This window comes from Chanos chanos, chromosome 3, assembly GCF_902362185.1.
Source record: "Chanos chanos chromosome 3, fChaCha1.1, whole genome shotgun sequence".
In the NCBI taxonomy this organism is placed as follows: domain Eukaryota; kingdom Metazoa; phylum Chordata; class Actinopteri; order Gonorynchiformes; family Chanidae; genus Chanos; species Chanos chanos.
This window is the reverse complement of record NC_044497.1, coordinates 20,631,423-20,658,656: the sequence shown is the minus strand read 5'-3', so window position 1 is coordinate 20,658,656 and position 27,234 is coordinate 20,631,423. Positions and strand designations below refer to the sequence as shown.

General features: G+C 41.4%; 1 protein-coding gene across 1 annotated transcript; it reads left to right on the top strand.

The window, feature by feature from the left end:
* Window positions 1–108: 108 nt before the first annotated feature.
* nrbp2b (nuclear receptor binding protein 2b) lies at window positions 109–27,234 on the top strand. Its single transcript, XM_030767243.1, has 19 exons — window positions 109–164; window positions 479–689; window positions 20,414–20,536; window positions 20,730–20,831; window positions 21,169–21,258; window positions 21,481–21,521; window positions 21,649–21,743; window positions 22,040–22,063; window positions 22,156–22,242; window positions 22,847–22,902; window positions 23,010–23,105; window positions 23,461–23,593; window positions 24,078–24,180; window positions 24,704–24,754; window positions 25,082–25,217; window positions 25,514–25,567; window positions 25,822–25,885; window positions 26,243–26,298; window positions 26,677–27,234. The coding sequence occupies exons 2-19, from the start codon at window positions 570–572 to the stop codon at window positions 26,755–26,757; spliced, it is 1,512 nt and encodes a 503-aa protein (XP_030623103.1). The 5' UTR covers window positions 109–164; window positions 479–569; the 3' UTR covers window positions 26,758–27,234.

The following is a 27,234-nucleotide window of genomic DNA, read 5'->3' as shown; positions in this document are numbered from 1 at the left end:
CGGTAAGCTTCGTGTGCCAACAGTTCCCCTCGGTTGCGAGCCTCAACTTAATAGCAATGTTATTGAATGGTGGGATGTCAAAAATGATTTTTGCTGCGTATAAGGCTTCAGCTTTATAAATACAGCGCCATGAGAAATCAGAATTGTGGTGTGCAAAAACCTTCGTAAGATATTTGTTTTTAATTTGTGGCGATCGTGTAGTTTTGAAACATAGGCACAGCCTAATTTCGCAATATATTTTCATGCTCGTTAATTTGAACGCAGCTGTGGTATTTTAGTTTTTTTGTAATTGGATGGGGCCGTGGTCATTGATCGTAATGTAGAAGGTCGAGGGGCAATGTATTTCACATGGAAAGGATATTACCTGTCGTCTTTGTAAAAACAGATATTGTTTATTGTTTCCTATGGGGCAACTGAGTGCTATTGCAGAATTGTAATGAGACAGGAACGTCACTTCACTCGGAATTCTTTTGCTTAGGTATTTTAACGTCTCCGTCAGACCAGCAGTAATATCTACGCACATTTGAGAACCCAAGGCGAGGACAAAATTCTCTCTCTCGCGGAATAAAATGACTATGTCCGTCCCGGAAAAAAATTCGGGCTCGGAGGAAAAAGAGGAAGAGAGCGAAGATGAGAGTGAAATCCTAGAGGAGAGCCCATGCGGTCGGTGGCAGAAGCGAAAAGAGCAGGTGGGTCAACCTACATCTATACATTCATCGACCAATTGCATGGTCAAGAACTTCACACTGACATTTATTCTGTCATCCGTGCTTCTACCCTGCCCTATGTTGTATCAATCTCGCTGGCAGTGCTCATTTTCTGGGCGAAAGATGGAATACGTGAATGCATGTTCATAACTATCTGGCAAATCCCTTCAATGCATGCACTGTAGGATTAGAGCTACGCTATACCTGACAAGAGCTACCGGCAAGAAGGCGGGGCGTACAGACATACGGTTAATAGCCTATATGCAAATAAACGATAAACATATCATGTTTTCTTCGTGCAAAGCAGTAACCACATTATACTATGCCAGTGTCGCCACCTTTAAATGGATTATGCCTCTTCGACATGGATGCAGATGTACCGGTTCATCTCGGCCAGTTCTGTCAAAGAATCTTTCTTGTAAACAAACGACATTAGGAGCATGTTGGTGTGGTTTAACGTTTAGTCACGAGAATCCGAACATCTGTATCATGACCTGCTGCACTGTAGGATAAAGCCTCTGATTAAAGTGGTCTTGGTTTCTAACGACTGACACGTTGACACGCCCAGAGATAACGAATTTCAGCTGAAGGCTATCTTTCAACCGCAGACGGGGTACATATAGGATACGCATTTCCATCGAGTAATTAAACATTTCCTTTGACGGACATATTCTGCGCCCCTCCCCCGTCGGTGTTTTTCCACCCATTGATCACTTACTGGCCGCTGTGGGGTTGCGCTCTTCGCTGAAAATCTGTACTCTGTCAGTACATGGCCCCGATTAACTTCCCAGTCAAAGGGAACTCGTTTTGCCCAGCACGTCCAGCTGAGGACGCAAATCTCAATATTATGCCTTGTTTGAAGATAAGTGTTTGAAGTGAACTGGATCATGATCGGTTGTGTCTCCGAGCGACGCTCTGTTGGCAGTAATATCATGCTGTAGAGAACTGGTTGAAAATCTTCGGTAGATCTCTACAGAAAACATGACAAAAACTGGGTGACTAAAAGCTGTAGACCCAGTCTCCACTGACAGGGTGGTACCCATTTGCACCTCAATGAATGGACTGGCCAGTCTGTGAAATCAATATTAAGTATGCTTAATGACCAGTTAACAAAAACATCTGAGAAAATAATGAAGGTGCTTATAAAATTAACAATTTCTTAGACCAACTGAAAATTGAAAGTGTATGTAAAATTAAAATCCAAATGTATTTTATATTCACAAACTCCCACAATCTGATTAGATAAAATATTACATGCCCTCACAGGTCAGTGACTATCTGATTACATAAAATATTACATGCCCTCACAGGTCAGTGACAAGCAGACATGGGTTAAAACAACCTCAAGAAATAGATTTATGGACAATTTCATCTACCCTCTCATCCATTATTTTATCTGAGGTTTCACCAGCGTCAGGGCACAGAAGAGGCTAAAAGTCTAATGCTTTTGCTTCAACCCCAATGGAAGTACATATGAGTCAACCAGTCAGTTTTCTGATGGATAGGCAGTGACGTTGTAACAGTTCTGAAACCGAGAACGAAACCATGATACAAACATCCACAGTCGTACTGAGCCGTGACTTTTGTGCACTGTCGCACCCTAATAGGCAGAAGAAAATGTTAGTGTGAAAATGTGTGTACCTCATAGTTCAGTGTCTGAAAAACAGTGTTCTCTTGAACTAGACTGGATCCTAGCCCCAGTCCAACATGGAGAAATATCACTTGTCACAGACACTTAATATAGTCATATTCTTTGATAAATCATAGCCACAGCCATACATGCAGTGTAGCAGTGTCATAAATGCAGCGTAACAGTGGCATAAATGCAAAAATCAAAATTTGCTTTTAATGTACTGACATTTAACTTTGTAATAGACATTTCTGCAGCGATCTTGTACTGAGCCACTGTAGTGTGATACCCTGTCCATCCACTATGTCTAGCTGTGCAGATGTGCAGTCACTAAACCCAACCCATGAGGATAATCTAGGATTTGTCTGGGCAAACTGTGGAGGCTAATACTCCGCTTCAGCCTTTCAACTGCACTTTTACCCATTGTCAGTGTTTGCTTTACAGTTCATTTGCATCAGCTTACTCACACCAGAGACGTACACAAAGCGTGGCAACCAGGGATGCTGTCACAGTGCTCCTCCTTGCTATTTTAGCTGGGGATAAATTATCAAGAAGTCACGTCCTACCACTGTCTATGGAAGTCCTTCATATCTTACTATAACACAGTTTTAACCACACTGATGAAAAAGGGAAGATTTCTCTCCTGAGTTTAGGCCTTTACACTAAGTTTAATTCTTGACTGCATGTTTCCAGAATGAAAACAGAGATGGAGATTTTTCAACTCTTCCTTTTCCTTACACACATTATAAAGGAAAAACAGCAAACAGCTTTGGCCATGAGGCACAGGCTAACCACTCAATACCAGGGCTTTTCCAGAGCCAAATAACCTCTGACACAGAAAGTAAAGACTGTGTAAAGACAGGGATGAAAGTGGTACATGAAAGTTGCACATATATTTACACTGAGATACTTTCAGACATATGTCAGTGATTTCACAGTTGCATTGATGTTACATTCATGCAGTTTTTGGACAGGTTATAATTTGTATTTTCTTGAAAAGCATTTGTTCCAATCAAGTTTATATTGTGAAGCAACATTGTTTTCTGAACGTCTTCAGATGTCCTCAGAGTGAGAATTTGAAAGCTCGTTATGTAGTCAGTGCATATTGGTCCTGTTCTGCCTTATGATGAAACGCATGTTGTTTTCAGGGAAACAAGGTAATAAACACTCTTATCTTTCCAAAGAGTTCTGTTGGGGGCTGCATACTTGACAGGGTTCCCTTTTCCCAGGTTACACTGACCTATAAACCATACGGTTCTTTCGTAACCTGTTTTTGTGCAGTGACTCTGTTCTCCCAGGAAGACAGCTTCTGTGCTACAGTGTCACAGTGGCTGGCAGTTCACTAAGTCTTTAACCACAGGCTCCACACATAAGAGGCTGGAATATGTCATCCATGGTAATGTCCCCATAATTAACTGAGCTGCCACTTGGTCATTGATTATCGTATGACTCTGTGAGGCTTCTTCACCTTTCACTGCTTGGAATGTTATGAAGATAGTGGTTATTATGTTGTATACTTTCAGTAATAATGGGAGATAGGAACATTCTGGAACAACACACTTATGAAACTAAATTATTCTTTTACCTCTGAACACTGTTTGACTGTATACATTGCTTAAAACTGATAAGCTGTGTGATCAGTTTATGAGAGTATTGTTAATTTCACACACGCACACACATGTGCACACACACGCACATACACACACACACACACACACACACACACACACACACACACACACACACACACACACACACACACACACACTCTTGCACATGCACACACACATACACACACACACACACACACACACACACACACACACACACACACACACACACAGATGGCAGCAATGATATTAACTGCAGTGCAGGGGTCAGTTTCCTGTGTGACAGCTGACTTATGTGGAATGGTACCATTCACATTTAGCCCAGGGGGTGTGTTAGGACACAGACTGCACATCTCCACTCGACCTACCCCTCCAGGCAGGCGCCCATGGCAGGGTGAAACCTCATCTCTGTCAGCCCTGCTTTTAAACATACCCACTCTAGCACTCATAATAATGCAAAAGCACTCAGCGGATATAGCGGAGCTTTTCAGGTTAGCTCAGCTTGAACAGTGGAACTATGCTGCTGGACTCCTGATTATTAATGTCTGTGCTCATGTCAGTCTAATGGGTTTCTTGGCATTTGTGATGGAATAAATGGATATGATGATATTAAGGCCTAACTGAGTTATGAAGAATTACTGTAAGAATTATTACAGCTCATTTTATAAGATTACCTGTGGTTCCGGTACCAGCTCAAAGAATACTTGATAATACCAGAACAACAATAACTTTTTCACTTCTCAGGGGCTTAGTTCACCTGCTCTGCCAGAAACCACAGTCTGATGTTGTATTCCATCACTGGTTTTGGTTTTGCTTACATTTCACTGCAAAACTCTGGCTTTTAGACTTATTCAAACATCTTTATGTATTTCCCTTTGGACTAGCATTCATAAATTCATCCCTGTGGTCTTGCATTCATAAATGGGTATGTGAGTGAGGACCCCCAGTGACCCCACCCCTCACCTTATCAAGTGATCTGACAGAAAGGCCATGCTAAAATCATTGAATGTGCTGAAAATATGCTGAAGTGTCTTTTGGGAGCAGAGTGTCTGGTGCGGTGAGGAGTAACCCACTTCCCACATAGAATCGCCACATTTAAACTCTGCAAATTTGCTTCACTTATGAGCTTGCAAAAGAGCTGTACATTTGCTACTTATTTGAAAGAAAACCAAGTACAGGTTTTCTAGAGCTGGCAAGTCATGAAAGCAGAGATGATTTACATGTGATATGCTAATGACATGCTAATGATTGTTCACGTATTTCGGTTTTGAAGGCTTTGATTGATGGCAGAATCCTTTTGTACTTGTGATACTCTGACCTCAGAAACATTTGTATGATGTGAAGGTCCGTTCATTTGAAACATTTGAAACTGAAAGGGACCTGTGTTACTGTATTGTGAAACCTGACTGTATCCTTATTGAATTTTACTGATATCTTTTGTTTCACTACAGCAGTAAATCACTGGAAATCTGCAGTTCCCACAGTCTGTAACTCTAGTTGTGCTGAGTGGTCACGCCTCTCAGATTAAAAAATGACAACAAAACAAAACAACAATAAAAACAGTTAAAATCTCATAACTGTCTAAAATTCAGTAGTTGCCAACACTGATAATATAATGGTAAAGCGGTTGGGGATGGGCTTTTATTAGCAGATATCTCCTTTTGTAATTCAGGAGTTATATAAATTCAAATTTACCTCATAAAGCTCTCCACTCCAGTAGTACAACACAACCCCATTAAATATAAACTAAAATGAACTGTAGGTACCTTTCCTTGAGTGTCTTTTATGACTTTTTGTACATATATGGATATACAAGTCATCAGAGTGGGTAAAGGACAGACGGCATACAGTTTTATTTTCAAAGCAAGCATTTTTATTATCTTTGGTGTAATAATTTACAACCCTAATCTTTCTGTGAGCCTGGTTAGTGGCAGCCTGACTGTACTGAGCTAACTAGCAGCACTCCCTCATGAAACGCATTCCGGCAGTTTCTTAACAGTGCTTAAGCGAGACACAGATTGGTAAATTGGAAAGTTGACAGCCATGTCTTTTAAGCTGCTAGTATCAATTCCTTCTGAGCTCTGGACAGATGTACTGAACACTTGCCCACAGAAATAGGCTTGCATTAAACAAATTGCATGTCCAAGTAATGTATATCCAACGGGCTTCTAATGTGTGTGAAGATTGTGGCCTCACATTCCTGTTGCTCCAGCTTGCTTGTTGCCCAACACAGTGTATGACTTTTGTTAATGTCTACTGAGGATCTGCTCTTTTGGTTTTAGGGAAAATGGCCATCCGTCCAGCCCTAGCTGCCGTCTCTCAGCAGCGTGTATCTGTGAGTGCTGTCAGTGTGTGGGGAGTTGGACAGTCAGGTTTGGCTAGGCTAAGAATAGTGTCTGGCAGGTGCACAAGTGTGCACAATGTTGCCAAGACACGGTATGAGCTCATAGCCCCATGGTGCCTTCAGCAGTGTAGACTGTGTGTGTGTGTGTGTGTGTGTGTGTGTGTGTTTCAAACCAGTCACAATTCAAGAGTTCTCAAACCAAGTTGCTCCATAAATCCTATTGTTTTATCTAACTAACATGCCTTAACTGTACTTGTCAAGTGTTCTACATTAAAGGAATATATAAAATATAATACGTGATATGTCCATGTATGTATTTTCATACAACTCAACTCATATGACTTACACAATGAAGTATAAAAACAAAAAACCTTTTTGTCTTTTTTTGTGAGCCAGTCCCCAGTCCTTTGTACTGTACTTCTGGGTTAGGATGTCATTCTGTTGTTGAAATGTAATATTGTTGCATGAAATATATGCTTGGAGGAAAATTCTAAACTGTACCCATGTGTCAGCTGAAACCATTCTGGAGTCATTAAAAGTGATGGAAAAACTTGACTCTTTCCTCAGGTTTGTTGTGAACCGCTGGTCATTTTTAACATTGATCCCAGTGGTACCCTGGTTTTTCCTCTGAATAGTCAACTTGTTTTGAATGTGACATTTGGTCCATTTGATATGTGCCTTATGTATTGAAACAGTCATTTATGATTTGAAGCTGTCTTCGGTTGTTACCTACACAGTTTATCACACAGGTTCCAAACACTGAGCTTCATCTTTGCTTTCTAAGTCTGGCTGAAGTCTTATTTCCAAAAATAACATTGTATCTATATGTAATATTATCCATCTCCCATGGTTAGGCAGAGCTCTTGGCCTGCTGCATATGTGACTGTTTGGATGGTGGTCTTCATCAGTTTATGTAGCAAGGTCTTCAGTATATGACACAGTATTGTCCCTTAACAGATATTTCATATAACATTTGTGGTTGTTGTGGTTGTTGATTTTTCTTTTTTTTACTAAAGACCCTATGTTATTACCCTATTGTGTAAACATTGTTCCTCCAACTGTAGTGGTGAGACGAGGTATTGCACTCTCCATTGAAAATGAATGGATGAGGTATTGCATGGTCACTTTTCTCACTGCTTCTACTCCCACAGTTTTCTCGAAACTGATTCCTAATCCTAATGCTGTGTAGTGTGCTTGTATACAGCTAATTGATCGGTCCACTCTTTTTTTTAATTGTCGTTTTTAATTGCTTAGTAATAATGAATGGAGAAAGTTTTAGGTCTCTAGTGGTACAACAAGGGTTTGCACACAGCGGCAGTCGATAGTTGGATTCAATGGTCTTTTGCTCCGTGAAGTGATGTGTTAGAAATTGGGGCTCTGAGCTAGACTGCTAAATTGTAACATTTTAACAGGCGAATATATGTGTATATTTGAACTTTAGCTCCTGTAGTAATGCTTAGTTGACGTGCATGTTTGGTATTTTGTAGGAACTCTATAGCGTGAGGCAAATAGTTAATAATCATCATCATCATCATCATTTTTTGCCGCTTATCTGGGACCGTGTCGCGGTGGCAGCAGGCTGAGGAGGGTAGCTCAGACATCCCTTTCCCCGGCTACATCCACCAGCTCCTCCTGGGGGATCCCAAGGCGTTCCCAGGCCAGCCGAGATATATAATTCTCCCAACGTGTCCTGGGTCTTCCCCGGGGTCTCCTCCCAGTTGGTTGTGCCCAGAACACCTCCACAGGGAGGCGCCCAGGAGGCATCCTGACTAGGTGCCCGAACCACCTCAACTGGCTCCTTTCTATGCGGAGGAGCAGCGACTCTACTCCAAGCTCCTCCCGGGTGTCCGAGCTCCTCACCCTATCCCTAAGGGTGCGTCCAGCCACCCTGCAGAGGAAGCTCATTTCCACCGCTTATATCCACGATCTCATTCTTTCAGTCACTACCCAGAGCTCGTGACCATAGGTGAGGGTTGGAACAAAGATCGACTGGTGAATTGAGAGCCTTGCCTTCTGACTCAGCTCCTTCTTCACCACGACGGTCTAGTACAACGACCGCATGACTGCCGCTGCCGCCCCGATCCGCCAGTTGATCTCCCGCTCCATTTTACCCTCCCCCGTGAACAAGACCCCGAGATACTTGAACTCCTCCACTTGAGGTAGAAACTCAGTCCCAACTCGGAGGGGGCAAGCCACCTTTTTCCGGCATAGGACCATGGCCTCGGACTTGGAGGTGCTGATCCTCATCCCGACCGCTTCACACTCGGCTGCAAACCGCCCCAATGCGTGCTGGAGGTCACAGTTTGATGAGGCCAACAGAAACCACATCATCTGCAAAAAGCAGAGATGCAGTCCTGGCCACCATACTGGACGCCCTCCTCACCGTGACTGCGCCTTGAGATCCTGTCCATGAAAATTAAGAACAAGATCGGAGACAAGGTACAGCCCTGACGGAGTCCAACACTCACTGAGAATGAGTTTGACTTTGTGCCGAGAATATGGAAACAGCTCTTACTACGATTATACAGGGACCGAATGGCTCGCAGCAGCGAACCTGGCACCGCATACTCCCGCAGTATCCCCCACAGGACACCCCGTGGAACACGATCGTAAGCCTTCTCCAGGTCCACAAAACACATGTAGACTGGATTGGCAAACTCCCATGATCCCTCCGGTATCCGTGCAAGGGTGAACAGCTGGTCCGCTGTTCCACGGTCAGGACGGAATCCACATTGTTCCTCCTGGATCCGAGGTTCGACAATCAGCCGCAATCTCCTTTCCAGTACCCTGGAGTAGGCTTTCCCAGGGAGGCTGAGCAGTGTGATACCTCGATAATTGGAGCACACTCTCCAGTCCCCTTTTTTAAAAATGGGGATCACCACCCCTGTCTGCCACTCCACAGGCACTGCCCCTGACTCCCACGCAACACTGAAGAGGCGTGTCAGCCATGACAGCCCAACAACATCCAAAGTCTTCAGCATTTCAGGGCGGATCTCATCCACTCCTGGCGCCTTGCCACTGCGGAGTTTTAAATACTTAATAATATACTTCATTATTAAATTTGCAAATTGTAATTTGCACAGTATATTTTCTGTTCTCTGTACTTAGAATGTGTTAGATTCACACAATATTGTCCTTTCTAACTACCCCATACCGCTGGCTTTATAAGGTTGTAGATAGGGGGTTACCTCTTTGACCCTATATCCCTGTTCCTCAGGTCCCTTTAGGATGCCCTCATTCCAAGCATAGGAGGAGACTGGAGGAAATGCAGGGCATATGCTGTCACACTCATCAAACCAACAGCATGTGCTAATTTATTTTGTCTCCAGGGTCAATACAAAATAAACCTGAGATACTCAGTTTGAATGAGACAGCCACAGGTCATGTTCAGACACTTTAGAGGAGCTGCAGATGGGGAATTCATTCTCGGATAAATTATAAAAACTCACTCCTCTGGAGATATTTTTAGAGCATGTTTTCAACCAAAGCCTCTGAAAGTAGCCCTAGTTAAGAGCAATATCAAAGCAAATTTTGCTGTCTGTCTGTAATGTTTATATTTATTCCTCAGGTAATGTGTGTATGGAAGATGTTGTAAAAATGACAACTCACAGCAGTGGTTGCTATGCAGATGGACAGTTTGGTTTTTCAGACGAGGACTTCGGAGTCTGAGCTCACTAGCACAATTCTAACTCCCTGTCACATGACCACAAAGAACAATGCATTGGGGATTAAAGTGAGATTTGCATTTAAATGGAAGTGCAGAGATCCTGTCAAAAACAAATAAATAAACAAATCAAAAAAGACGAAAATGATCTTTTTGGTTGCAGAAAGCACAGTGGCAAGAAATGGTGTATTAGTGTAATACCAAATAGTGTATTCGCCCACTGAATTCCCTCTACTGCATGTTACTATGGTTAAATTTCATTCCTTAACTTATAACTTAACCTGTCCCAACAATTCAAACACTCTATACCATATTTATTGTCACACTGCAGAACACACACACAAGTTTCCTAATATGATTGTAATGGCATAAGCATATCCTATATCAAATACATTTACGTGTTCATTCAGTAATAAAGTAATGAAAGGAGTAATAAAAGACATCAGTTTAAAGGGGCCTCAAGTGGAGTAACAAAAACACTTTCTCAAAATGAAACTCCAAAGCTCATTTTGAACAGTGACAGTGTGGCCAAATTCTATCACAATGATAAACCTTGAAGACGTTTATCAGACTTGACCTTCTGTTGTTGCCAGAGTATTGCCTCCGGTCTGATTTGTGTGCTGGCAAACAGAGTCTTCTCAGATTTGGGACTTTGGTGAGTCACACTAGTTTCCTCCCTGAATTGAGCATTTCAAAGATGTTATTCTGTACTTTTCACAATGCTAGTTGAGTATGAGAGTGGGCAGCAGTTGCTGTCTTTTTATAGAACTGTTTAATGATGTGGAGTTCTCAGCCAGTTTGTATTGAGACCCAGTATGACTAAGCCAAACCCAGATGTTTTATTTATTTATTTATTTTTTCCAGTGAATGATGATTGCCAGTCTTAGCAGTTCAGCACAAGCATATCCAAGCCAGCTATTTAAATCTGCTTACACTCCAACATTGTGGACCAGTCCCTCACTTTCTTGGAAGTGGGATGTTTTGGCTTACCAAACATGAGCTGTTTTCCACAGTGGGTTGTGTTTCTGTAAGTCTTGATCTCTTGTTGCTTTTTCTTTGCCAACATTGCAGAGGTATAAGTGATGTTTCCTAGCGCTCTGCGCATTGTAAGAGTGTTTTGATTTGACAGAGAATAGGCTTGGTGTGCTCACTGAACACACAGTGCAAATCAGGCAGCCTGAGCTGTTCATGAAGCTAAGAATCTATGAGGAAGCGTAGGAGTAACTTGGGAGATTAGACAGAGGTTTTGGTTATATGTTATGGAGATTCTCCGCAGTGGTGCTTGTGCATAGTCAGGCAGGAAGTACACGAGTCATGTAACATTAAAGTTGAATCTGGATCGGAGAGGGATTGAAACTCAGTGGTAATCCCACGGTAAACGTGCTAATCCACACAACATTGTATTTTTAGATGATTCCCCAGGCTTAGGTCAGGAAGTGTTTCAAGGGCCTACATAGGATGGTGTTTATGTATTATTAAATGGAAAATCTTTTTTTTTTTTTTAAGTGCAGATGTCCTAATGGACATACAGGTTTAGTTAAGTTTGAGTTTGCTCACCAAAGTGATTATGAAGTACTCCAATTGTATAAGACTTAAAAACCTGCCATTTGCTATAGAATGTAGCCAGGCATCACACAGCTTTCACTGCAGTGAGCCAGGAAGCAGCCCATTCGGTTTTTGGTAGTTTTGTTATCTGTCTAACAAAAAATAAGCAGACTGGATTGATCTGTCATTGACCAAATACTGAGCAAATAATAGAGAGAGTGAATGTGTTGTACTGTTGAGTAAACTGCACTGTTAGTGTCCCAGCCGTGGTGATAGTGTGGTCAGAAACACAGGTAAGGTCAAGGAGGTAGGGAAAATTATAACAAACACACACACGCGCACACACACACACACACACACACACACACACACACTCACTCACATATGCGCACACACACACAAATATAAATATTTTACATGGCAGGTGTTGCTTGGTTCCCAAACCATTAAACCTTGCTGTTTGAGTGACTGCGTAGATAACCTTAAAGAAAATGTTTGACCTTGAGGTTTTAGATAATGCAACATTCAACATTTGTTACCGTGTCTTTTGGATCGCTTACAATAATACTTATGTCTCTTTAAATCATAAGAGAACATGATCGTGAAAATGACCACTGTTCATGACATTTGCTTTTCGCCCTTTATGGTAAAAAAAAAATTTGGCCAGTTTTCCAAACACATGTTAAGAATAATCTAGGGTTGAAAACAAGGTGATCATCACTCATTAACCATGAAATGTACTTTCCAAACAGCCTTTATCTGTATCTGGAAACTTCCCCGTAAGAGCATGAGTATCAAGCAATGATTAAGTACAGGAGAAACTTGTGTTCTGAGTGGAAATTCTCTATTTCAAACAGGATTCATCTCAGGATGACACTGTCTGTCCTCAGTAACATTTTTCAGTAGTTTTCATAGACTGCTGCTGCATTCAGAACACTAAGATTTGTAAATATTGGCCAGTAAAAGACAGCACCCCAACGGATTTTGTGGTGAATTTGATGCATCAAAAACAATTTGTTAAATGTGACCATACTGCACCATGTAGTCCAAACATGACTATTGTGCACTATTATGCATGGGAGATACCATGTGTTTTTTTTTCTTCATCTGGATAAGTTAGCCAGTGTGGTGCTGCCTCACAGTCAATTAGTGTTTTGCCCTCAGAAATGCAGTTTGTATTTTTATTTTTTAATGTTATTAATTTTTTTGCAGACCTGCTCTGAAAGCATATTAAATAATTTGTTGTAAAGAAAACATTGCTTTCAGGTGCAAACTGCTCTCTTAATTTTCAGTGACAGAAACACATGCCTTTAGAATTTAGCGATAATGGGAATGTAAGAAATAGGTGTCGTTTGTTTTCTTAGGTCCAAGCAGGCCAACTTTGAGTGCTTTTGTATTCCATAATACACAGTTACTGGGATACACAGTTACTGGGTGACAGTTTCTCATCAGAGGACACATGCCTTGCACAGCCAAGGACTTTAAGAGTGTGGAAGGGAATCCAAGGGAATCCGGCTACCCTCCTTTCCCCAATGAAACCAACATGTTCATCATCAAGAACAAAACCTCCCCTGCTCCCTGTACACCCAGTCTGAGTTTGTCATTTTGTTTTGATACAAAGTTTGCCTGAGGACGGCACACTCATGTGTTTGCTGAAACGGACATGGACATGGCCTTGGCCTTGTGTAGGGAAACATGATGAGTCATGAATCTGTAATTTCAACACAGAAAATGGATGTGATATGTAGATGTGGTAGTGATGCAGAGTTAGAGTTAGGATGTCTTAAGCATTAAAATCATGACATTATCAATTACACTAAAACAAAATCCTCCGAACATTTTGTGTGCATGACTTAGTCGAACTGCCACTAAATCATCCCCTGCAGCCTTCTGTAATCACGGATTCACATGGATAGACTTGTCTTTGATTGCATGTGCTAAAAGTCAGGCCAGTTTTATGACATAACTATCATAGATCAGCGTAGAATATGTTACTGGCTAAGAAATGCTAGAGTAGGAACTCTTTTTCATTGGCAATCCTGGCCATTGGGAGGTGTGATTTCAGAGAAGAAGGGCTCACAATGTCAGCCAGATGAGATGGTTTGCTTTTGTGGAGCATCTGGTTTTTAGGGTCAGTGCAGGGACATGAACTGCCTGGCAGGGAGCTTGTTTCACTTTTGGGGACATTAGTCGAGAACATGCAGTACTGATCATTCAGGCACACACAACTGCCCAGACAACACAGCATAACACACAGACAAGTTACTACTGTAGGATTACATTATCATTTTTTTCCTGAAGTCTGCTATGAGAGGAAAATTAGGTGCACTCATTGTTTCACTGCATAGAAAAAAAGGAGACCAAATCCCTATATTTAGAGAGGCAGTTGTGGTAATAGGCAGTGTTATGAGCATTTGTCAGAGATGAAACTAAACAGACTAAACACTGGGTACAGGGCAGACTTGCCAGAGAGCTTCCTTGGGTGGCTGGGTCTGAATCCTGTCATGATTTGAAATAGCATTGTCTTACAGTGCTCTGTGAAGGCTCTGTCTGTGTCAGTCCCAGGTGGGAAACACATGCTTTAGAGCCATGCAGTCAGGATGCTCTGGTCACTTCTGCAGCTGCTGACTCCTGCCACAAGGGACATTTGATTGGTCACTTATGAAAGAGACTTGATTGTGATTGCAGATTTGTGTTCATAGCAAAAGAGGGAAGCAATTAATTACTATACCTCTAATCGGACCATCAAATTATTCCGCCACCTGAGCCTTGAGTGTGGACGTGAATATAAAAGTGGCCAAGCAGTGGAGGATGTCACTGAGGGCTGAACCTCTCCGGCATTTTTCTCCCACTGGGCTGTAAAGTTGTTGGACCTTTCATATCTGTTGTCAGAATGAGTGGAAGTGAATTCTGCTGTTCAGTCCCACTGAAGTTAGCTGCTGCAGGATTCTGTGATAGGTTTTATACATAGCAGAGTCACTGCTCACTAGTTTCACTGTATCTTCCCAATTGTCTCACCAGTGTTTGAACGCCCAGAAAATTTTGTTGGTTTCACCTGAGCATTTTGGGGGACAAGTTTGCTTTTTAATAAACTGATTGAGATGGGATAAATAAACGAACTAGCCAAGTACCACAAAAGTAAGAGTGAAATATGCTGCAGGCGAAACAAAACCACAATCATCAGTGTACAATACTTAACTACTGCAGTAGTGTAAACACATATTTAGTTTACTTGTCTTCAGATCAAAACTGCTGACTCACAGGGCTGACTGTGGCCTGGCAGACTCAAACAGTGCCTAATTATCACTGCATGCAGTTCTCATGCAGGTTTTCTGCGTACAGTGATTATATTCCCATGACATAGACAGCAGTGCTTGCATAAAAATTAAACAGAAGGAAAAATATGTGGCTGTTAATGAATAGCTTACTTTACTTCAATCTTACTTTAAAAAGCTGACCACGAAAGGACTGGTCTTATTTTGCTGAGGTTATCTGGGTTAATTCCATGTCCCCTGTGATGCGGACGGACGACCTACTCCAGACATCCCATGTAACTGTAACCCAGTTGGTTAATTAGCTGCATAAATTAGAATTAGCTGCTAGCTGTGGGGCTAGCTAATTTAAACACAGCTACTGCGACTTAGTGACCTGTTAAGCTCTGTTCTACAGTGGCAACAGTGAAAAACTCTCTAGTCACACTTGGGTAGCTTCATTTTGAAATTTGCCACAACCACAACTGCCACCACACCTCGCTACTTACTTACCAGTGATTCAGTCATATTTCTCGCTAAAAAAAAAAAGAATAAGAATCCTGTTGTTGTTGTTGTTGAGTTTGTCATCATCATCAGTTCTTTTCAGCCTATTTTTTTTTTTTTTTTGCAGTGATGTGTGAAAACACACACACACACACACACACACACAAACACCCTCTGTTTGACAGTAATTTAATTTTTGGGGTAGGTTAACAGTCGAGGTGTTGGCTTAAAGCAAAGCCCTGGTCACGAGCGCACGGTCATCAAGATGTCCTACGGTAACTGCCGCAGTGCGCTGTGAGGCTTAAGACTGCTATCTTGGCAGGTCATTGGGGGAATTACTTTTGTTATTATGCAATGTGGAAAACCTTTGTCCCACTTAAAATCGCTGTCTCAACTTTGTTTGATGGCACTGGTTTCAAACAACAGCCTATTTTATTCCATAAGTATGTGCATTTCATGAAGATGGACTGCTGATTGAATGACTGATTGTCTGACTGATAATACTTACTAGGTTTTTCCTTCTTGACCTTACAATGATCTGCATTTGTACAAAATGGAGCAATAATGACAATAAAATGGTCCATAAACAGTCCTTCCATGTCTATGAATAGCACAGTTGACGTGACATAACAAGCAGAGGATTGTGGGTAATCCATATACAGCTAGGCTCAGACGGGGGCTTGGTGAGGAATCGGCTGAGACGTGTATGAACTTATCTGACCTCTGCAACTGTGTCTGGGGTGTCTACATCATTCAGCCCCGTGCACGTTCCACTGGTGGACCAGCAGAATGGAGTACTCCACAGAACATTAACTGAGAATGTTTCATACACATTTCATGGAAATCTGATCATTTTAATTCAGAGAAAGCTTTCTATATTTTCTTTATTTCTATAATAATGAAAAACCTTATGCTTATATACCTTCAGATATCACTGAAGAGGAAAGCTGAAGAGACCAAATTCCATCAGGTCCAACTATGCTAGAAAGGGGTGTCAATGTCAGGCCACAGATTAAGAACTGAATGGCCTTCCTCTGCGGTGCTAATCAGATTATCCTCTCTGTCTCTGTTGGGAAAGGGATTGATAGCCGTTTGGGTGAAAACAAAGTTGGTGTCCCTCCGGTGTCAGCCACGGCCTAGCTTGGCGCTCGAATGCTGGGTTTTAATTTCTGAATCCACAACAAAATCGATTAAGAATAGAATAGAATGAAATGGATCTTCAGTACTGCCCCTACATTTGTTTGGTATGAGCTGTGCATTCCCTCATAATGTGACTGAAATATGCAGCACTTTTGGCCTTAAAGGATCTCCTCAGGATGTGTGTAAGACCTCACGCAAAAGGACTTCACCTTTGACCCATTCCTCACAGGAAACAGTACTCACATGAAAATGATACTTAAAGGGGAAAAATTTACCCTAATATTTGGAGTATGTGGTGCACTGTCCTTTTCAGATCCAGAACACTGCCTTACAGAATGCACCTGTAATGGAAGGACTCATAAACATGAGCGATGTATGTCAGTCTTCTGCTGATGGAACTCACAAACGTAGAGTAGAGAGGACAGCATTAAGTGGAGTGTTTGGTGTGTAGAGTCACTGTTGGAGATTAGCAGGATCGGGAGTCACGGCAGAATATTTTAGGGAAGGGGCAGTTGTTGGGAACCGCTGGGTGTTGATGAGATATCTGGCTCCAGAGAACCTCGTTAAAAACTTTTTCAAAATGAAGAAAACATTTATTGCTTAACAATTTTGTTGTTTATGAGAAAAACATTTCCCTCCTTAGACTGAGGCTTGCATTGCTGCCGTGGGCAGGGATTTAGGTTAAAACATATTAAAACATACGTGAACATACTGCTGACTCAACCTCTGTGAAAGGTTTCACTGACCAAACTCAACCTTGAGGCCTGTTCTCTTTATTTAAACATAGATGTCTCACACTCACAGAGACCTTCCTGCATTCAGCAGCAGAACTGCTGATATGCTATGTTTGGGTTGGAGATATGCGTAATTTCTGAGATAAAACAGAACACGTTTAACTAATCGTAGACTCAGTAATACAATGAGTATGAATGGGGTAATCAGCCTTCCTACACAGAAGATGTTGGCTCTATTAAACTATAATTTCAGTGGCACCATCCATGACTTAATCTGTCTCCTGGTGACAGGGTTACACAGAACAGACCAAAAAGCAATGAGAGTTTTAGACTTGTCTTGAAATGACCAAATTCCCCAAGAAAATCTTTATCAGAAATTGCATTTCCCAACCCTCCTTCATTTAAAAATCATTTTATTAGCAAACTCATCTAACTGACAGTGGTAAATACATGATTTCACCCACCAGATTCTCCTAATGTGCTTTTTCATTCAGTTTCAAGAGTCATTATAATTATATATCCCTGCAGATTGGGTTGTTTGGATCCAAAATTTCATTTATAAGACAGAGTATTTGAAAAAAGAAACACTGCTAAATTACAGCATATTGTATTTTGAGGTGAGGGAAGTAGCTAAACGCTCTATACATTAGAATGGCATTACAGCTGATCCTGTAGTGTGACATGGCATTACAGCTGTTCCTGTAGTGTGACACCAGATTTCAATGAAAGCTACTCTCGTAGTTCTCTGTTCATGGCGCCCAGCTGGGAACAGAACCATCTGATTTATGAGGGATGTTTTGCCCATTTGCTGGCAGACTGTGCAGTACGAAATGAGACATTTTAGAAAAGATTATTTGAGGTAGCTTTATTTTGCAGTGTGGTTTGGGAGGATCAAACAGCACACATAGAGGTCAAGTCAAGACTGAGAGAGTCATAACTGTGCTTTAACACAGCTAAACAGAGATACATGCACAGATACAGAATTAAACACAGATATGTACCTGTCATGATGAAGCACAGGTAGAGACACAAACGCAGACACTGACACAGCTGGAGACACAAATAGCGACACACACCCAGACACACTGCTAAACACAAACTAAACACAAGTAGCAAAAATCCAGACACTGACACTGACCTTAACACAATCGCAAAGCTAGACACTGACTCTGGACTAATCATACGCTGCTAGACAGAGACGTGCTAAACTCAAACATAGTCCATGACACTGCAATGTTTACAGCATATCTTTACTAAAGATCCCTCTTTGTCATTCACAACGTTTTCTCCTGGAATATATCTCCTCTGTCTCTCTTTCTTTTGTTCCTCCTCTTTGTGTCTTTCCCCTTTTCTTTCTCTGTCTCTCTTTGTCTCTCTTTCTGTATCTCATTCTCTCTCTCTCTGTGTCTGCCTTTATGCCTATTTCTTTCTCTCTCTCTCTCTCTCTCTCTCTCTCTCTCTCTCCTCAATATTACATCCATGATGAACAGGAAATCTCTCTCAACTACACTGAAATCCAAGCCTGCGCTCTTGCATACCTCCTTACATAAGCCACAGTGACACTAACAATCTCCTTGCTTTGCCCCAGTTCCACAATCATGATTTGCAGGAGGTAGCTTGAATATGGAGCTTCTTCGTCGTCTCGAAGCTGCAGTAATATGACATATGAGGTAGAGCGGGGCAGAAATGACCCCTCCCTCACATTCTGATGCTGGCATACTTTAACAACGCTGAGGATGTGTTCACAATCAGGCTTTGTCTTCTGACACTTGTGGTATTTGTTGAACCCCACATAATTACTTTAACAGTGTTTTGCATCACTCTGGCTGGCTACAACAAAAATTAAAAAGAAAAAAAGAATGAAAAAATAAAAAGCAGTCCATTAGCCTTTAAATGAAGTGTTCAAGTCAGTTGAATATTTGGGCTTCTGTCAGTTATTCTGTCCATATAAGAGAATGAGAAGGGTGTAAGTTAGGGCTGTTGCGGTGAAGGAATTTCACCTGCAGTGATTTAGGGTGGCTCAATAGCACCATATGTGGTATTAGAGCCTTTTTTTAAAAATTTCATATGCCCTGATTTTAGTGCTATATAAATAGGCTTTAATGTTAGGGTGTTATCAGGTATATTGTTGCTTTTTAAATGACAAAGATGACACAGTTTTAAAACAAATTAAATACTTGTTTATTGGTAAATGCAGAATACAGAAGGACAACAAGGCACTGCCTGAGAATGCAAGGTAGGCTACATGCCCTTTCTCCTTTATGGAAAAAAAGGATTAAACCTAGCCTATAGCCTAGGCTAGATATAAATTGTCACATAAAAATAAATAATAAAGCAAACTGTTTAGGCTAAATCTTTTAAGTGCAAATCTACGGAGCCCCTAAAAGAGCATGAGCGAAAAAAAAAAATTAGGGGACATGACAAAAAAAAATGATTGAAGTTTCTCATGCGCACAAGAAAACTATTTCAGTTGAGCAAAAAAAAAAAAAAAATTAAATATTTTCTTAAGAATTTTTTTCTCATGTACCCTAATTTTTTTTGCTCACATCCCATTAGGGGCTCCGTACAAATCACAACAGAAACACAGTCTTAATGAAGTAAAAAAGGATAGCCTATACTTGTCAAAGAAATGGTGCAAAACTAATGCAATATTAAACGCTCTAAAAAAAATCAATGAAAACGTATTATTGCTTTTCTTTAGCACAAAGAATAAAGTCCATAAGATTTAGACCTGGCTTGTCATGTCCAAGCTGCACGCTAGGAAAACCAACACGATCACCTTATGTGGTTTCAGAGAGGATTGGAGAGGGGTAGCATTGTTACTCAGCAGCACCAGATGTGAACAGACAGCCGGCAGGAAAAATTACACTCTTAACCCTTGTTTTCATTATGAATTTACTGAACATTCAATACACACACACTAAAGTGTAAAACAAGAAGGGCCTAGCTTCATGAAAAAAAGAAAACACGTGAACATAGCAGTTGTGGCGGTTACTTGCAATCCCCTGCGGTTGGCCTGTCAATAGCACAGTATTACGGTTATCGCAACAGCCCTAGTGTAAGTACTGCTCTCAGAAAAAAACCCATCCTTTCTATCTTGTGTATCTCATGTAGTTTTCACAGTGGAAAAAGAAATTTAGCCACACCAGCTGTGTAAATTTGTTTGGTACAACTCAGTATACTCTGTTATTATTCTTTGAAAACCAGGGTGTTGTCACCATATGCCGAACGTGGATTGACACATGCATTTTGCATTGGATTTAATGGTGTGTCTCCCTCTGCAGGTGAGTCAGGGAAATGTCCCTGGCATTGAGAGTGCGTCTCTAGCCATGGACACCGAAGAGGGTGTGGAGGTGGTGTGGAATGAGGTGCTTTTCACTGATAAGAAGGTCTTCAAGTCATTGGAGGTCAGTGTGTGTGTGTGTGTATGTATGTGTGTGTAAATGGGTGTGATCAAAACTGAATGGGTGTGATCAAAACCGTGACCAAATCAAAAATTAAAACATTGCAGTTCTAGAGGCTCATTTGTATATTTGGCTGGATGTGTGTGTGTGTGTGTGTGTGTGTGTGTGTGTGTGTGTGTGTGTGTGTACTCAACAGGACAAGATAAAGGAGATGTTTGAAAATTTGATGCAAGTTGACCATCCCAATATCGTCAAGTTTCACAAATACTGGGTAGACATGAAAGAGAACCGGGCCCGGGTGAGACACCTACACACACACACACACACACACACACACACACACACACAAACACACCTCTGAAAAGCTCATCATTCCCTTATAGTCCAAGGACCTTCTTTGTTCTGTTTACGACAGCATTTTGTAACCAAATCAATTTTTAACACTTTTTTTATCAAGGAGTGAACATTCTGAAGGAGGAGGAATGCTTTTTGAAGGCACTGAGTTGAAACAGTCAATCTTGCCTTATTTTATCTGTTAAAATGTGTCAGAAAATTCTCTCTCTCTCTCTTTTTTGGCTGACATTGTTATTTTCTGCCTCCCCGTTGTCCTCCTGTGTCCACTCTGTTTCCCACAGGTCGTTTTCATCACTGAGTACATGTCCTCAGGCAGTCTTAAACAGTTCCTTAAGAAGACCAAGAAAAACCACAAAACCATGAACGTCAAGGTCAGATTCATTCAACTACTAAACCATTTCATATCCCTGAACCAACAGGCCGTGTATGACACCTGGCTGAAACAGGCAACCTGGCACACTGGGTTCTTCTTTGGTTTTTAATAAGCCTTGTGTTGATGTGAATATAATTAAGTGTATAATTGAGGGCATGTGTATAGACTGTATAATACATTAATGAACTTAAGACTTCTAACTGTGTGTCCTTTGTTTCAGGCCTGGAAACGATGGTGCACACAAATTCTTTCTGCACTAAAGTACGTACTTTATTAAGTTTGTGTACACACACATACACACCACACGTACACACACTCTTTTTACTGGCTCTACAATCCTACACTCATGCAGCCTACACATGTCACAGATGTTCTGTGTCTCTGGCAGCTATCTGCACTCATGTGACCCTCCGATCATCCATGGAAACCTGACCTGTGAGACCATCTTCATTCAGCACAACGGACTGATCAAGATCGGATCAGGTGCCTGACCACTTCACCACAGACTCCCTGGATAACTCTCTCTGCTATAGGAATAAAGGAGTAAATGTCAATGAATGAATGCAACCAGACAACAGCTCCACAGGGATAGAGAACACAGTGAAATATGCAAACTGAAAAACAGCAGACTCTGAAACTTCTTTATTTAAAAAAATGATAGTTCTGTGTTTTTTTTTAATACTGCAGACTTTCTCTCTTTTTGATACAAAAGCTGAGTGAATGCGCTGATGCAGAGAATGACCATTTTTTTCTCCAATTGTTTCTGTCTTTTCTCACAGTGTGGCACCGATTGTTTGCGAATGGTGAGGATCATACTTCATTATTTCCATTTATTTATTTAGTGTATAGTGCAGTATGGAAGTTTGATGTCATGTGTTATTGCTCTCTTTCCCAGTCTTCCCTGAGGCTGGGGTACATGGGAAAGCTCGCCACCAGCGAACAGAAAAGAGGAACTTGCATTACCTCTCTCCAGAATATGGCTGTAAGCTCTCTGACGTGACAGGAATACATCCTTACTTAGCAAGCTCCACTTTAAAAGCAATTTACTGTGTCCTGTCACCTTTCTTTTGGGAGACAACATCTGTCACAGCTTATTCAGGCTCAGTGTTGACCCTAGCTATTTTGAATGTAATAAAACAGATAACAGACTGGAAAGTTATCTGTTGTCAGTTATGGATGATTGTCCATGTCTCTCAGAGTGATGCAGCACAGAGTGATGAAGGATGTAATAACCAGTCAGATTAATAGTCTGTATTGGCAGTGCTTTGTGAGGACAGCCTTTTGAGAATGTTCCAGATTCTGATCCTATAGGACTGTACTGTATATTTGATAAGGGTTTCCAAACAACCATTAGCATCATAGATAGATAGTTTCTTTATTGTCCTTTTACAAGGAAATTTGTTGTCATGTTTGTGCAAAGCCTCACATGTGATTCCATCACTATGATGTTCCCCACAAAACCACAATGTACGCCTGACATAGACATAACATAACATGAATAAGAATGCATGAATAACACTATATACACTCAACACAGATCATCATCACACTCTGTTATTATCTCACTCTTCTTTCTCCTCCTATAGCCTGCCAAGATGACTATGCTATAGATATCTTCTCCTTTGGAATATGCGCCCTGGAGGTGAGATTCCCCATCATTAACACACACACACACAAAAAAAACAAACAAACAATGTACTGTATACACTTACAGACTTCGATATAACTGCTCGGTCCTTGTTTTTGTAGATGGCCGTATTGGAGATCCAGGCCAATGGTGATGCTATTGTGTCTAAGGAGGCCATAACCAGTGCAGGGCAGTCACTGGAGGATCCCCTCATGAGAGTACGTGCCTGCGAAACCTCCACTGACTCTTAACACTCATATATAAACATGAACGAGGGGCAGGTGATATGTAGACAAGAAACTGTTGTCTTTCGCGTGTTCCTTCATTTGTAAATTATTTAGAAAACTGCAGCAGTGTGTGTGTAATAGTCATCACGTCTGCTCTTGTCTTGAAATTTGTTACTACATGTTTATGATGAAATACAAAAAATATGACATCTTTTTAATGACATTCCTTTTCAGTCTGTATGACCACATATGCACACTAATGATTGGATTTTTAACATCTTTAAATCCCATCCTGTCAGAAACACTTGCCTTTCTTGTTTTTTTTTTCTCTCTGTTTTGACAACAGGAGTTCACTCAGTCGTGTGTGCGTCACGACGCCAGGCTGCGGCCCACAGCTCATGACCTGCTGTTCCACCGTGTCCTGTTTGAGGTTCACTCTCTAAAGCTGCTGGCCGCCCACTGCCTCATCAACAACCAGTGTGAGTGGAGCCACCAAAGCCAGGGCTCGGGCAGCCAGAGGAGGCTGAGGGTGGGGGGTGGGGGTTCTGTAAGTTTAGAACCAGCGGGAGAACTAAGAGTAGGTCCTTCCTCAATAAACCGATAGTTTTTTCTCATATCAAAGAGGTTTTACATATGATTGACATTGGTTTGCATGCATCCGTTTCTCATTGTTTTTCTGCACCAATACATTTCCAGGCTATTTTTACTTTAACCTGATCTTAACAGACCTGACTCAACTAGACAACTAATTCACAAGGCTTTGACTCAGGTGTCAGTGCTCATCTTGAATGGAAATATCTTATTCAATAGACCCAAGCACACTGAGAAATTCGGTCACAGTATATTTTCTACCCAAAGACACTTACCATTTCATACAGAAAGACAGGAAAAGAGCAATTCTGTCATCCGTGTCTTGTTCTTTGTTTATGTTTTGTTTGTTTGTGACATCTCTTCAACCCAAAGACCTGCTCCCAGAGAACTGTGTGGAGGAGAAGACAAAATCCTTTGACCCCAATGCCATCATGGCTGAGATTTCTCATGGAGATCGGCCTGGAGTACAGATTAAGTAAGAGAGTGATGATAGATTTAACAGAGCTCTACATGAAACAAAACCTGCAGGTATAAGGTTGAGTTTGCCTAGTTTGTGAATGACACAGCAGGCTGTAAATAGACGTATGGAAATATGAGACCATTTCTCTTTTGGATTAGGACAGTATAATCATGTGTGTAGCAGGGCAGTGTAAAGGGAAACCTAATGAGATTTACAGATATTCATGTCTGTATGCAGCACCTCATAAAACTCTGAGATCTACTGTTGCTTTTCCTGTGCTCCCAGTGTTGGTTATCATTATCATTTTCTTTAGAAAAATCTCATTAAACAAACAAACAAACAAACAAAACTAATAGCTAATTCTCTCACACCTTCACACATTTTGTGCTCTGCTTCTGCTTCTTCTCTCTGTTTCTTACACTTCCCTCATCGTTATGTTCTGTTTTTTCTGCCTTTATCTATTTCTTGTCACATATTTCTACGTGTGTGACCCCCTCCCCCCACCCACGTCTCTCTCCACTCATCTTTTCTTTCACAGGTACTCTAATGTGTCCCCTCTGGAGCTTGACAAGTTTCTGGAAGATGTCAAGTAAGTGTTTCGTCCTCCATCAGTGCTTTTTATGCTGACGGTCAGTACCTTTTGCACATTGTGTGTATGCATCGGGTTTGCCAGTGCCTTGAAAAGTATTGTTTGTTGTCCTTTTTATCAGACCAAGACAGCTTTGATAATAAAAAGATCAGTAATTATTTAAAAGTAATTATTTAATTATAGCACTGTTTATTCACTGTGTAGCCTGTGTAGACTGTGTAGCCTTGGTGGTGTTATGCTATACAGAGAGTTAAAAAGCCTGCTGGGTATCTATTAAAAAAATCACAGCACACTCTCTCACTGTGGGTCCTTTATATCACCACACAGAAATGGAATCTATCCCCTGATGAATTTTGCCTCAGCCCGACCCCACCCTGTAGCCCGAGCCCTGTCTGTGACCCAGGAACAAGTAGAGACTGTGAAGACCCCCACACCTGAACCCCAGGAGACAGAAACCAGGAAGGTGTGTGTGTGTGTGTGTGTGTGTGTGTGTGTGAGTGTAATTAACATAAATTGAAAAGTGTATGTCATCATGAGGGACTCAAAGTTTGACAGGGAGCTCAGTGCAAATAATGATTATTAATGATAGGTGTGAAAAAACATACCTGTGTGTGTGTGTGTGTGTGTGTGTGTGTGTGTGTGTGTGTGTGTGACTAAATATGGATGCATGATAAGACTTAGATAGAGGTGTTAATTATTGCAGTCCTTAATTGGTGTGTGTGTGTGTGTGTGTGTGTGTGTTTGTGTTGTGTTGTGTAGGTGATACAGATGCATTGTAACCTGGAGTCTAATGAGGAGGGAACCAAAACCCATGTGAGTTGTATCTGTGCAGTGATAAAATGTTACTGTAATAACAGTGCTGGTTAGTTACTGTTGTCTAGATAGATGTCCACCTTTTGCTGGTGTCCTGGGCGATGCATGCAGAGAACATTAACCACTGTCATCACCCAATTCATTTGAATTCACTGCCATAGCCAAAGAGATGCAGACTGACTGAGCTGTGAGAAACTGGCTGGAGCATGACTAAGCAAATACAGTGAGACATTTTTTATCTCTCCCTCTCTCAGCTCTCCCTGCTTCTCAAGATGGACGACAAGCTCCACCGGCAGCTCAGCTGTGACATCCTGCCAAGTGAGTGAAGGCCTGAGCCAGGAAAAAAAGTGTCTCAAAATGTCACTTCTGTGAAAGCAAAGGCAAAGGAAAAGTAATGTGCCAAAAGCACAGTGAAAGAATGAAAAAAGGGGGAAACTACTCTGTTACCACTAACCTCAGCAGATTAGCCTGGAATCTAGTTGAATGAATTGCTGTTCAAGCTAAATATTTGTTTGTTGTCAGTTTGTTTGGTTGGTTGTGTGGTTGTTTGATTATTGAAAAAGGGCAAGAATTTCCTAATACACTTGTTGTCTTGCAGACTGTGATCAAATTCCTATCAGAGATTTCTGTTATTGCTGAAATATTGATTTTGTGTGTTTTTTGTGTTAATTGAAGCTGACAGTTCCAAAGACCTGGTCAGTGAATTGGTTCACTACGCCTTCATCAGTGAGGTGAGAAAAAGCCAGCGAGTTATTTTGTTTATTTTTATTATTGTTTTTGTTTGTTTGTTTATTTATTTTGTATTGGTGGGTGTGTTCGTTTGCTGAAATGTCTTAGTCTCAGAATTAGTACATGCATTCTGCCCTGTGCAGTTACAGTTGCAGCTGTGTGATTTCAAAGACATGAAGTGTCTCTGAATGAGCAGTATACCTTAATGCAGGTTACACTTTAGTAATGGTTATTATTCCCATTTGTTACGGGGAGCTTTGCTCTTACATATATGTTTCAAAGATAGGCTGAACAGGAATTCCCAACTGTCCAACCTGTTTTCAAAACTGCATAGTCCAAATAAGGATTTATTCCAGGACTGACTCCTGTGGTTTCTGTAGGAGGATAGTGAGAAGATGGTGGTGTTCCTGGAGGAGGCTTTGAGTAGGCACCGCAGGGAGCTCTCCGCGGCCACACAGTGAGAAGGCATCTCAGTGGTCAGCACAGCAGATGCTTCTACACAGACGGAAGCTGAAACGTCCAGAACACAGATCTAGAAGGATAAAAGATTGGGATTGGACAGCCAGGATGAGCGATCAGGGGTGAAAGGTGTGATCTGAAGGGGGTGAAAGGTGTGATCTGAAGGGGGCGAAAGGTGTGATGGGGGTGGAGATCTGTATGTGGACTGGCATGGGATTTGGAAGCCTATGAGACCATGGAACAATCAAAGTTATTGAGTACCAGAGGAACCTTCCTTAGACGGCTGTGTTCCAGCTTCTCGTCAGGAAGAAGGACGTTACCCGTATCTCCGTCCTTTGGGTGGAGGTATGACTGGCCAGGGGTCATAAAGCAAGGAGAAATCTCAAAATTGTGACACATTGAACAGGTTTAAAACTGAAGGAGCTGTCTCTAACCCTGACAGCAATGTGAAAATATTTTGACTCTCACAGATTTTCAGT

What these genes read in the sequence shown, in the direction of transcription:
- nrbp2b (XM_030767243.1), top strand. Translation starts at nt 570, where the DNA reads ATGACTATGTCCGTCCCGGAAAAAAATTCGGGCTCGGAGGAAAAAGAG. An exon ending in TTGGAATATGCGCCCTGGAG is followed by an intron (nt 22,903 to 23,009) that starts GTGAGATTCCCC and finishes TTGTTTTTGTAG; the next exon opens with ATGGCCGTATTGGAGATCCA. An exon ending in AAGTTTCTGGAAGATGTCAA is followed by an intron (nt 24,755 to 25,081) that starts GTAAGTGTTTCG and finishes ATCACCACACAG; the next exon opens with AAATGGAATCTATCCCCTGA.